This window comes from Temnothorax longispinosus, chromosome 5 (assembly GCF_030848805.1).
Source record: "Temnothorax longispinosus isolate EJ_2023e chromosome 5, Tlon_JGU_v1, whole genome shotgun sequence".
NCBI lineage: Eukaryota > Metazoa > Arthropoda > Insecta > Hymenoptera > Formicidae > Temnothorax > Temnothorax longispinosus.
In genome coordinates, this window is record NC_092362.1 from 7,460,358 (window position 1) to 7,474,158 (window position 13,801).

Genomic DNA, 13,801 nt, shown 5'->3' on the forward strand with positions numbered 1-13,801 from the left:
AGAGAGAGAGAGAGAGAGAGAGAGAGAGAGAGAGAGAGAGAGAGAGAGAGAGAGAGAGAGAGAGAGAGAGAGAGAGAGAGAGAGAGAGCACGAGGCGCGAGACGGAGTCGGCAAGTAGGGGTAGATACACATGTTGCGCCGGCGGCGGGCGCGGCGGCGCGGAGTGCGAACCCAGCAGCGGACCTGCGGACGCGACGTCACACGTCACAGGTCACAGGCGCGGCAGTCACGGCAAGATGGCGGTTGCGAGGGAAAATTAGTGGCGGGACCGCACCGGGAGATCGTCTCGATCAAAGTTAAGTATCGAGTGAAGAGAATTTTGCGTCGGCGGAGCGGTATCTCGTCTGTTTGTCGTTTTGATCACGCTGTTCCCTCGTGAGGATTCCCGCCACGAAGATTGTGTTACGCCGTTACTCGAAGAAGCGCGTCGCGTGTCGCGTCGCGTCGCGCCGTGAGTGCCGTGTCGCCGTGTGCCGTGTGGTTGTGGTGCCGTGACGTCACGGCGCCCCCCCTCTTATCGAGCGGCCAGGGACGCCAGGGTCGCTCTGTCTCTCTCGCGGCGACGGGCGTTTGCGTCGGAGCTCGGAGCGGACTAGCGCGTAGCGGAGCGGAGTCAGCGGAGTGACCACGGCGTTCGGCGTTCGGGTCTTCGGGTAGCGAACGCGAATTGAGTGTCGACGCTCGACTGTCGAGCTGTTGAGTCGCGCGCGATCGCGATCGGTTCGCGCGTGTGCCACGGACGGAGGGATTATACGGGTTTGTGCTCTAGGTGTGTGTGTCGCGCAGAAGACCTATAAGACAGAAGACATCGGGGACGTTGACCGTGAGTCGTAACACGCGCCGCGACGCGCGCAGCAGGTAGCCGGACTCCGGAGTAACGTCAGGTCGGACAGCCCGAGCGCCACCGGCTTGTTGTCAAAATGGCGTCCAAGGGGAAGCTAGACATCGAGGTCAGTACACCTTCCTCGCCTTCTTTTTTTCCTCTCTCCCCCCTGATGATTCGACGCGCGAGACGTCGCGTCGGGATGTCAGCGAACGCTCTGAACGTTGCTGCGCTACGAATTTCTCCGCCTCGCGCCGAGTTAGCCGAGTATACCGTTGCGACGGCGCGCGGCGCGGGCGACGGCTTTCCGATCATCGCTTCTCGATCACAGAAGCCAGAGAAGTCGCGTTTTACCGAATTACGTCGCGGTCGACCACGGCGCGGCGGCATGACCGGCATGCCCACGTCGCGCCGTCGGCGTCGCCGAGTTACCGCGCTGGCGCGCACGGCGCGGCGCCATGCGTCGGTGCCGTCGCCCGTCGCCCGCGGCCCGTCACCCGTCACCCCCGTCGGTCGCTGTCCACGCAGGAACGTCGCGTTGTCCGGCGTAACCACGCCCTGCCACGATAAATCCGTCCGCTTGATTAGCTCTCTAGAGCCGCGCGATCTCGCGTTCTCTTCCCCTTACCTGCTTCTCCGATTATCGAAATAAATTGTGATGAAGATTTATTTCAATAATCTCTGGAAGATTCTTTAAATGCGCTTAAATGTAACGACCATAGTCCATAGGTGAATCCTGGCAGTCGATTAACGGAGACGGAGGTTTTCGCGTTCCAAGTTTAACGTTGGATTACGTGTGTCATAGATTACGGCAAACTTGAGTTTGCTCGAACCCGCGTGTCGCGTGTCAATTTCAGTTTCTCCTCCTATAGGTATGCTTATTGTTAGCAAAGGCAATAAATTAGAATTAGGTGATGAATTATGTGATACGCGCGCGCGAAATGACATAGCATAAGGGATAAAGAATGCGAATGGAAAACATGTAACTTTAGGCTTTAGACGATAATTCTGTGTGTTTAATTTTTTACTCGTTTTAAGTAACGTATGCCTTGGCAAATGTAAATATAACAGTACAGGTGTCACTGAACGGCGTGACTCATGATGACTCATGACAGTCCCAGCCATTATCGAGGAGAGAAATTATGGAACGATTATGGTGGATGACGGATGACGTTCATAGCAAAATTTTGATATTTTCTATTGAAGAAAGGATTCCGCGTTATATTTTCCGTGCGATATATATTTCTCATTGACAAGCATCTGACGAGTAAGCGAAAATTCCTAAATAATAAAATTATAAAATAATGATAAGGGGGATTCCTCCAATATCTTTCGCATCAATTATCGCCGCATATTCTAATCTCACGTATTATTATCCATCGGAGAGAAGAGAGAATACGCGCTTCTTTTCAAATAGAAATAGATTGACCGCTCGATTGGCGCGATGAACGTTCGTGCGGTAAAAGGCCAAGAATATTTTCTTCGAGATATTTATGCGAGCGACGGAAATCTCTCTCTCTCTCTCTCTCTTTCTCTCTCTCTCGATCGATATCTATGTCTCGTTAAATGGATTTATTATTCGTCATTATCGCGAACGACCACGCGGCCTTGTTCAAAACGTTTGTCGTACGCGTGCGATTCGCCAAGTTTTTCGAATTATTTATTCTGACGCGAAATTTATTCGTGCAGCCGCGAGCCGCGACACGTCATCCGATCGAGTCGTGTCGTGGTTTGTTTTACTTACGTACAATTTTCGTAAAAATCACGCGGAGACGATGAGGCCGAGCCGAGTCAGTCGAGTCGAGCCCGACGGAAGAGAAAGCGAGCGACGATTACATTGTCCCTCTTCTAAAGACAAAAACGCACTTGGCATTAAATATGCGACACGACGCGCGTCACTCGGAAAGAAATTAGTATGCGAGTCTCCCGACAAGTTTTCCTTGCCGATCGTATACCCAAGTATACTGAATAGTTCGAAATTGAAAACGTATAGTTGCAGCGTGCAGGTGGTATTGTGGAATCGAAGGGTTCGACGGTGAATTCAACCCACTTTTCGAGAACTTGAGAGGAAATTAAACTACGCTTATCTTTTAACTATAAGCTTTCTCTCTTTATTTTTTAAGCGAATACCTTTGCACAGCATTTTCGAAAGATTAGAAATTTTTTACAAATTACTCGCTGTTCATTTTAGGAATTATTTTTAGAATCGATTTAGGTGAAAAAGTCTTTGTTGAGAAGAAGTCAAATTGATTTTGCTAAAATCGGCATCGCGGTCTAACTGGCTGCGAATATTTAAGATTAAATATGTTGCCGCACACACACTGATAAAAAAATATAGTAAAAAATACCATAATTTCACTATAATTTATAGTATCCTGCGGCGCCAAGCATATAAAATAGTGCTCTTTACTTAAAAAGACATAGTTGATATAACGTGAAAATATAGTTCGTAAAATTATAAAGTTTATTTCGTATAACGATATGGGTATGGTTGTTATTACTAAAAAATATTGTTAAATTTAACATAAGATTATAAAATACGAATAACTATTCGTATTTTAAATCGAATAATAATAGTAGTATAAACGAAAAATACGAATAATACACTAGGAAAAATGTTTTGTTGTACGAACCAAAATTTTATATATATATAAATCATAATATATATAAACATTATATATTTAATTTATGTGTATATACTATATGGGGTAGGTTGTCAGGAGCGAGAACGCTTTAACTGACAAGCTTGAATGCTGGAGAAGACTCGCTGAGCTGCCCTACATATAAGGGTCGATGTCGAATCTTTCTTACGAGAGAAAATACCGGCGATGCGCCGCGTAGCGCGCGCGAGTCGAACTCTCTTGCCGCACGAGCTCTTGTATACATAAAATATACTAAATTGTTTGGTTAGGAGGACAAGGCAGTTTTGTTAAAACTACTATAATACTTTGTTTTGTTGGAGACACTAAATTTTTTTTCCCAGTGTACTAGTAGTATAAACCATATACGCATGGTGCCGATAAGCAATGAAACATTTTACTATAAATTATAATAATTTCGAATCTTATATAGTAAATATGGTTTATATTACTAGTATTATTAGTTGCGGTGACTTTATTCGAATAGTAAAATGATGTACTATTCTATTCTTTCATTTTTACTATATAAGATTCGAAATTATTATAATTTATAGTAAAAAGTTTCATTGGTTCTCGGTACCATGCGTATATAGCTTATATTACTAGTATTTTAGTACAATTTACTATTAAAATGAGTATTCCGACTATAATTTTTTTACCATGCAATTATAGTCAATTTTATCATTGATTTTTTTATCAGTGCATATAGGTAACGTAATTCCAAAATCGCGTATCTCTTATCGAACAATTTATGCATAATCGCTCGTGAGATGCGGTTTCGTCGCGCGATTATCCGCGCGAGATATATCGCGGTTAGATTCTTTGAATATTTTATTTTCAGGGTAATCGTAACTTTGCTCGAAGCGCGAAGCGATTATAGTGATAGCGATAGTGATAGAACAGCCCTATTCGAGGTATTCCGCTATTGTGCACGCAGCTCGCGCATATCTCCGCCTTGCGACACGAACGCGGATGCACATTTCTCGACGTGTATACATAATTTTGGATCGATCAACTTCCGCTTGACGTACACCGAGCCTCCATTTATTATTTCCATTTTTCCGCCTACTACAGTAATTTCTCCGTACATCCGGGTTGGACATAAATCTCAATTTTAGATTCTAGCTTTAATGTTTCAAGCTTAGAAGCGCGAGAAAACGAGGGGAATGATATACTTATATGGTGCCCTAACTGTTTCAGCTACCGAAATTCTTCGGTGAATTTCGAGTCGATCTTTCTTCACGGAACTCTGGACGCGATCTGTTTTCGCGAGTACTTACAATTAGTTTTCGACGTTAATTATCTAAATCTGCAATTCAAATTTGCTTCTAAAGTCTTGAAACTTGTAAGATGCATTTAAAATTGATCAAAAGTAAAACGAGCAGTCTTTTTTGTTGTACATTTTTAAATTTTCTTATCCCATTGTTATATAGATAAGTAAAATTTTGCACTTTAATTTGCCTCAGAAATTTCCAGCTTGTAATCGTATACTTATGGTTGAAAAGTTGTTGATGCTCATCATTGAATATAGTCTCTTATATATTTTGACTTTCAATAGTTAAAGGAAAACGCGTGACTCTCTGACGTATATCTTGTATAATCACGCATGAGGGCTTATCGTCGACACGTCATGGCTTGACTCGAAGTGGACGCGATTAGTTGGTTCTGTAAGGCGAGAGGGCGATCCGGAATCGGTGAGCGTTAAAAAAAAAATAATTGCCGATTAGTCGCTCGGAATAATTAATCTCTTCGCGGGTAAATTCCTCGGTGAATTCCTTCGCGGATTCGTGTCAAGGTCACGGCTCACGGCTAGTCGTGAACAGAGAGGGAGAAATCCACGGGAGCGCAAATGCATTAGTCCACGGCGGCCATATCATAAACTCGTTTCCGACGTTTCCCCTTCCTCCTGTTTCCGCGTATACTCCGCGTATTCGGCGTGATGAGATTCGACATAGGTGCATGCGCACACATTGTTGAGCACATAGCGGTTTGTAACGGGGAACGGTTTATGTGGTTTCTGGGATAACGGATAAACATTGCAGTGTCGACAGCTTTAAGTAACTTGATATACGTTATCGCACAGGAATTTGATATCGTTTGCGCTGTGGTATTTTCCTGTTGTTCTTGTCAACAACTATAGAAACATGTTTAGGAGATAAATATGGCAGTTAGAGTTACGTCTAGTAAATTGGGAAAAACTGAAATAAGATGCTAATTTTTAATCGATTGATCAATTCGATATAATGCGTGGATCTTTAGTATAAAATAAGACCTCGGGGCGGGGGGGGGGAGGTGAGCATATAAACTTTCAAAGCAGTTTTTCTTCTTTCTCTCTCTTCATAATTACGAATAGATTTTACGATAAAAAGACTTTCATCTGAGACTATCAAAGAGATTGAAAGATGCGAGAACGTTTAGTAAAAGAACGAACTTTCTTTTCAGTAGAAAAAAGTGGTAAAATTATTATCACATGTTAAAAGTATTAAACGTGTCTTGGCTCTCGTATAACACACAGAAAGAAGAAAGAAGAATATCGTAGAATCGCTAATGTTTCTTTTTAGTTCTTTCTCGCATTTCCTCCTTCGTTTGAAGTTAGAAATAAAATAACATTCGATGTCTAAACTGGTTTAAACTCGGTGTGTCTTGGATGTTTACTGTATGCACATGATAATTTCCCTGAGGGGACACAGCTGAAAAATCATCGGACGCACCCTTTGACGATCGATCGCGAGCGAGTCTTTACCAGGTCGTGAGTCGTTTTGCGCGGTTGCGGCAAGATGGCGGCACGCGGCGCGTAAACCGCGTAAACTGCATCAGGGATTTTGAACGTCGGTTTTATTTAGGTCTCTCGGTGTTCGGTGCGATTGGATTTAGTGTAGAGATAAATGCCAGTGCCACCCCCGCGCACTTCTTCGAATCACTGACCCGGAAGTGGTAGAATATAAAGATAGAAGGTAATAAACACGTACAATTCTAAAAACAATAATAATTATATTCTCAAGTCATACGTTTTGTAATTACACGAAATAACTGTATGAAAAATCCAACGATAGTTGTATGTAATTTATGCGAAAAGATAAGCAAAAGAGCCATACATATCAAAAGCTGCAAAGAAAATATCGTGACATTTTGTTTGGACAAAAATAAAATGTAAGCTCACACAAATATATATGTATTTCTTATTTATCTCTACACTAGATAAATATCTCTTATTTCGTTATGTACATTGTAAACTAGAATTCTATTTACCTTTGAATATGGAACTTTTGCTTGTGCGGTGTAGTCTCTATAGTTAAAACTAACGCAAAGGCGCATTTCAATTAACTAATTGTCTACATTACTAAATTTTAATTGAGCGATCACGTTTCTTTAAAAACGTTGTATCTTCCTTATAATATCTATAGTTTGTAATATACATATAGTGTGTGTTTTTTCTTTACAATTCTTTACAATTCTCGTAATATACAACTTGACTGCGGTGGAATTTTTTCCACGACGGATTATAGGATATATCACATAAGCGGTGCAGCAATTAATACGAACGCGAGCCATTAATTAGAACGTGATTCAACGGAATCGATAATTATGCTGCTCTTCCTTTCTTCTCCATGTGACGCCGGTCTTGTCTCACCTTCGATGCTAATTCGAACGCTACGGTTTGCGCTGATTATCGTTGAATTAGCCATTATGTCGTTATTTTAACGAGTATGTCGATGTATGTCAGGGGAGCACACTCCTCTCGAGAGTGTGCTCCTCTCGCGTACGTGCTACTCGTCTTCCTCAAGTGGCTCTGGCACGAAGCCATCCTCTTCCTCTCCCTCTCCCTTTCCTTTTCCCTTTACATTACACGGTGACCGACGCACCGCGTTGCGACGTCCGCGCCGTAGTGTTTGCTTATTAATAACACATCGCGCATTTATCGCACGAGCGACGGTCTCTCGTCGATGCATCGATACAGATCTAACTCGTGATTGCATCGCATAAAATGCATACTGATATCCGCACATTAACATTCTTTACTGTTTATCATTGATTTCGCTCTAATGGTTTTCTTATCTCTCATTACGTTAAGTAAATTACCCTTGGAAGCAATTGAGAAATTAAATAAAATATCTCGGTTTTTTTATTTAACCGACTATAAGTCAACGTAATTACCTATGTTATAAATTACCCAGAGTAACGACGCGTGTGATTAAACCACCTGCACGCGCATTTGTCTTTCTAACACTAATTTGTGTAATACATATTTATGTGGAGTCCGTGTATAAGGACAGAGAAAAAGAGAGGAATGTGTAACACATGAATTTTTCTTAACACATCAGGTGAAATAAGAGATTATCGTTAATTCATGTTTGAGTTAAGAGTACATACGAGAGTAAAGGCCATTGCACGTAACAAAGTTTTAGTCATAATCGTAAGGCCGCAGACCGCCGTAAGGCCGTAGACCAATCGCAGTCGATTATTTTCCTCGAGCTCGAAGAATAATTGACTGTGATTGGTTCATTTTCTTACGGTTTTACGATTATGGCTAAATCTTTGTTACGTGCAGTGGCCTTAAGACGATTAATTAAATACAACTTACATCAAATTACTTTTGTTATAATTGTCTATATTTTCTTTGAAAATATAAATTAAAAGAAATAAAATAAAATTTTCTCAATCGGTTTAAAACGTACGTATCAGCAACGTGGATAATGCTCGACACTCACTTTAATTGAGAACAATGCATTTTTTAAAGGTGTGATTGAAATATCGGAATCGCTTTTATAATAGCGAGTCCCAGAGTTTACTAGGGGTTGAAACGATTAACGCGACTTTTTCTGCACCCTCTTTTCCCCATTTCTCGCAAACGTCATTTCTGCCTCGCGTGTGCGTGAAAGAATAATGATCATCTAAGATATATTTTATGTGTATACGCACGAGCGACGTTTTCGCGACGTCGTCGATCGAAGAGCGAGTGTCCAATAGAGATAACGGCTTATTCGCTTTGATAAAATTATATAACGCCAACAGTACGAGAACATATATACATGCGTGTTAATAGCTTTAACTTTAATTAAAAGCTACTTGAAAATTGCCCATGTCACGATCATAATGGTCATTCACGCAAAGGCGTGAACGACAATGCAACGATTGCGTGGTTTTGCGCTATTTTCTACGCTAACAAATATATATAATTTTTAATTAATTCAATAGACACGCGAAACTTATCGCCAATCCCTAATTGCAAAACATAGTAATAATTCTTATTTTGATTGATTATCGCGGTGATTGACGTCATTGTTGGTAGCTTTATCTGACACACACACACACACATATATATATATATATATATATTATATATATATATATATATATATATCTTTCATTCATACATTCATAGATATATTATAATTAATTGTGAAATATTGTGAGGTATTAGTCGTGGGCAAATTATAATGATGTCAAAAATTTTACATTGGCATTCTGAAATTGATAACAATCCAGACGTAATCGGATATTTTATAACTATCCTGCTTTGTTAAAACTAAAGCGTTATGTGCTACGTAAAGACAAAAGTTTTTATTATTTATTACTACTTTAATTTTACTATATCTGTTGTATGTACCAGACTACGACAGGATTGTTTTAATTTCATTCCATATCACTGTGTCCATATCTTTTGTTCTTACCGCGATTCACTTAGAATGCGAAGAGGGATTTATTTGATCCGAAATCGAGCCGGTCGCTTAAACGGCGGGTACGCTGAGTACCCGCCGCAATCGTGGATAACGCGTAATCGGTCACGTTCGACGATTACGATCGATGGATGTGCCTCCTAATGCGACGTAGCTCGTTTCCGCAGTGCCATCAGTACTGCCAGTCGAAGTACTCGAAGTGTACAAGCCACCGATTGGTAATCGATGAACACGGGCGACGAAACCTTATTATTTCCTGTCCGCGAGCCGCGAGCCGTACGGTTCGCTCTCGGCTCTCGTTTCGGCAAGCAAGCACAGAATTCCCGCTTTCGAGGCAAATAAGACATCCTACTCAATGTCTCTAACCCGGGGCCGGTCCTTCCCCGTAATAAACTCGATGAGATTATTAAAGTGGAATCGTGCGCCGCCGCCGCGGAAAATGACAACTCTCAATTTCATGCCCTCGCCTCGGAACGGCGAAATTCCGTCTTGCAGTCTTATTAAAGTCTTAATACCGTTCCCCGAGTTCTTCCGGTTGACGGATCTTCTTATCGCACTATTATGCACGATGTAGGATTTCATGCTTTGCTGAAAAATTCGTATTAACTTGGCGGAGAAATTATGACGTGCCGAGGGATTTCGCGCGGAGCAGAATGCGTCAGCAGAGATTTTGTTGAAGAATGGCTGTTTTTCTCGCGTGAATTGTTAGTTGAACATGAAAACGCGTTGTTTAAAATGTATCGTTGCAATTGCGTCATAGACAAGTAGTTGATTCTCATACATTGATGGCATACGTTAACCAACTAGTTGATCAACAATGCGCGACAAATCCTATGGAATATATTGTATTTATCAGAATACTCGGAATAATTATTAAAATAAGATTGTAATATGCATGCTGGGAAAAATAATACGCACGTAAACCGAATAAAATAGATTTAAATCGTAAATTAAATCTAGGAAACACAGCTAAGATTGCCGTAGATGACCATCTACAAGGGCTATTAATACTAGTCACCACTGATAATGAATTGCCATAAATTTAGTATTTTTGCCGCATATATGTTGAGAAATACTTTTATATGAACTAAATTCGCGATAGATGGAGGCCGAGTGGTGTCTGTAACAAATTATCTCAATGCGACACTTGCGCCTAAATTTATAACTGTGTTTATTGGTGGTGGCAGTGTGGTCTTGTGGTAAAGCGCCAGACTCGTAACTCTGAGGAACCGGGTTCGAGTCCACCTAATCACAGGAATTTTTATATTCCAAACTGCACTCCCCGCACGATTGGGGCTCGTGCGGAGAAAACTGGGTTATTTTTCGGAGGAGACATTAAATTTGAAATTGGTCGTCAAGCTTGAGGAGCTTGGGAGTTTTGGTCCACAGTTCGAGAAGTTGGAGCTCTTTCATTTGTTTAAATATATGACGTACGTGAAATTACATACACGTATTTCGACACAAACATTATATCAATCTAGTGCTGATTGTATTAAAAAGGCTCCGGTAACTTAGCCGGTCAACTTCGATTTTATTAATTTTTTTTAATGTTAGACTTTAAATGTAAGCTTGTTTAGGGCTAAGATGTAGTGAACGCTTCGGCATTTTGTTGTTCGATCCAGACCCTCTGAGCGATCGTAAGTACGTACGTTTGGTACGTTACGTAACGTTCACTGTGTTACGTAACCGTGCTAGCAACCGAGGAAGAAAATCGAAAATTTGAATGCGGTTGCTCGCGCGCTTCCTAGAAAGCGATCGCGCGAGAATCAGTAACGTTAATTAATTATGCAATTCTTCGTAGAAGAAGCAGAATCGCGGACGTTTTTTTTTGTAACTATAACCGCGCTATAGTGATAGTTTAATGTGCGAATGAGGTAAAACGTAATGCGAATTACGATGTCGTCGTCTGATACGTTGGTTACGTAATGTTCCACGCTATTCGTTAAATCGCACAGGTACGTATCCTGTCAATAGCGATTGATTAGCCATTCGCGGGCGGCAGTACGACCCATTGTGATAATTTATTTCTCGCGAAGACCGGCAATTTCTTCGCAACGATGCCGTTTCGGATTGTCGATTATTCGGACGCAAGAGTTTTCCTTATAATTATAAGGAAGAAAAATTCAAATATAAGTAATTCAAGAATAATAATAAGGAAAAATGAGAGTAATTCAGAAAAAATTGATTATTTTTACGAGATTATAACACTAATCTATTTAACAACGATAAATCATCTATAATTCTATCAAGAATCTAACAAGACTAAAAACAAATATGAAGAAACAAGTTGAAAAGTAATTACTGATATTCATTTAATCGTCTTGATTGATTATTCTGGAACATCTTGTAGATGATCGCAAAGTCTCTTGAGTGAAACTTGAAAAGATCGTACTTTTAAGAATGTGGAGATGAGGGATGCTTAGAGAAAGCGGTGATATATGACGCCTCTCTGATTGTGAGTAAAAACGCCGAGTATCCATGCTTTTTACTATCCCCGATAGAGATGTGTCTCGGTTCGTATTCACGCGGCGAAACAGATACACGATACATCAGGAAATGTTCTCTCTCGTCAATTCGCATTTTTTGTCTTCTCCCTCAATGTGAAAAATATCTTGCAGCATTATTCCTATACCTTATCGTATTTAATAAAATAAACATCTCTGTTTTTTTTTCACCCGTATATTATCGTAGTCTACTTTGTTAAACGACCGTTGGTCATCGATGCATGCTTATCGATCGTGATATTTCAAGGTGAACACGCGCCCGCACGAAATTCAACGCCGAGAGGTGGAAAATGAAAAGTTCACCCCTTTACTCGCGCGCGCGTTTTCGGAGAATCGCATACCGGAAGCGAGTGGGTTACTGACCGACTGCGGGGCGCAGGGTGAGGCAGCGACTCGAGGAAGGAAGGGACCATTCGTCTGGATGTATGTCGACACGAGGGGGCAGGGAATAGTCGTAGGGGCAGAAGGGTGTTAGCGGATAGAGAAACGGTGGTGAGCGGCGGCGTCGGCGGCGTCGGCGGCGTCGGCGGCGTCGGCGGCGTCGGCGGCGTCGGCGGCGGCGCGAGAGGGGATAAAGCCCCGCAGTGCGGCGCGGTCGATACAACCACCACCACCACCCACCCCCTCATTCGAGGACCTCTCGCCTCACCCCGGCCTACAGACTTCTACCCTTCCTTCCTTCCTCTATCCCCGCTTTCTTCTCTTTCTATCCTTATATAATTGCATGCACTTATTCGATTCGTCGATATTATCCGTTCGGTTACGTACGGATTTTTGGACAGCGGAAAACGCCGGTCTATATCACATAGGGTCTATCACTATCGGCATTGTTCCGCTCTCGTTTCATCAGATTGACAAGTCCAAGTGAAATCTGATAAAACCCGAAGAACAAAGCGCCCGTCAAACTATCGTTGCGTTGTCGCGATATCTTGTTTCGACTTTCAAGCGATATCGCGTTTTTTACAACTTATCTCGTATATTTAGCTCCTTTCTGGAAATTTTAATCGATGCTTTAACATGTTTCGATTCTCTCTTTTCTTCGAAGGAGAAAAGCGGAAGAGAAAGAGAAAAATTAGTAGGACGTAGATTAACTTTAATATTTAACAAGAAGGATTCCCGGGATGTAGGATATAGGTTAAGGGAAAATGGAGAGAGATTCGTTGCTCCCTTCTCTCCTCTTTCCCCCTTTCTTTTTAGGTTTTTCTATTTCACTTGTGTCGCTTTGATGTTTCCTCTAACGCTAACGTTACCATGCCTTGTCACTATGCAGGGATATGCAAGAGAGCGGTCGTTCAACGAGTTAACTACTCGTCGTTTTGTGTCGAAATTGCACGCCCACTATCTGCCTGTTTCTACCGACGACTACCCACATCCACGCAATGCGAACGGCCTTCTTTTCTTGCGTTGCGAAAAACGCCGCCAATCTCTTCCTGTCGTCGCGTCGCGTCGCGTCGCCTAGCGTCGCGACGCCACGGCCGCGCGTATCGACTCGCGTGATCTCGAGTCGCGCGGCATACGACTTCAGAATCAAATAACAAGGCAATAGAAGTAATACGCAATTCAAACATGGATATCACAGAGATCCGTGTATTTGGCCACAATGTTGAATAAATACGCACACACAATTGATTCTTTATTTATTTATTTATCTCATGCATCCGTGAGAAAAGCTCTCACGATTCTTCGTGAGAATTTTTAATTTGGCACTTGACACGTGAACGAAACTTTTCGGCTTTACTCTCGCGTGACGCCGACCGTGAGCCACCGACAGATGCCTTTTGACAGATTACGACCGTCACCGGTCAGCTCCGGTTCAAACACACGTCAAGCAGAGACCGTCTATACGTTCGATCCAGTTCGAACCGGTAAACCGGCGACTAGCGGTCTCGCGAGATTCAATTCGCGCGCCCGACAGTTAATGCACCGGACTCCCTCATCGCTAAGAAACTTACACTCGTAAAAGCTATACATACTCCGATTTTTGTTATCGTAAAATTTTCAATAAGGAATACAGAATTTCACACCACAAAATTATAATATTAATAATGTTAGCATCCGAGTTAATATTAGTTGAGAGAGAAATGATATTTTATAATGTGTCACAGTTACCGCACAAAAACGCAAACTTGAATATGCATTACGGAGAACATATATGCA

At 41.9% G+C, this 13,801-nt stretch overlaps 1 protein-coding gene across 3 annotated transcripts in view; it reads left to right on the forward strand.

The window, feature by feature from the left end:
* The first annotated feature begins 241 nt into the window (after positions 1 to 241).
* Atpalpha (sodium/potassium-transporting ATPase subunit alpha) overlaps positions 242 to 13,801 on the forward strand; it is a 61,226-nt gene continuing 47,666 nt past the window's right edge. Inside the window, exon 1 of one of the 3 annotated variants that reach the window (XM_071778148.1) lies at positions 242 to 950. In XM_071778148.1, the coding sequence (XP_071634249.1) occupies positions 921 to 950 (30 nt within the window). In that variant the 5' untranslated portion in view covers positions 242 to 920. The remainder of the gene's footprint in view (positions 951 to 13,801) is intronic. The other 2 variants (XM_071778147.1, XM_071778150.1) reach the window with 2 other exon arrangements.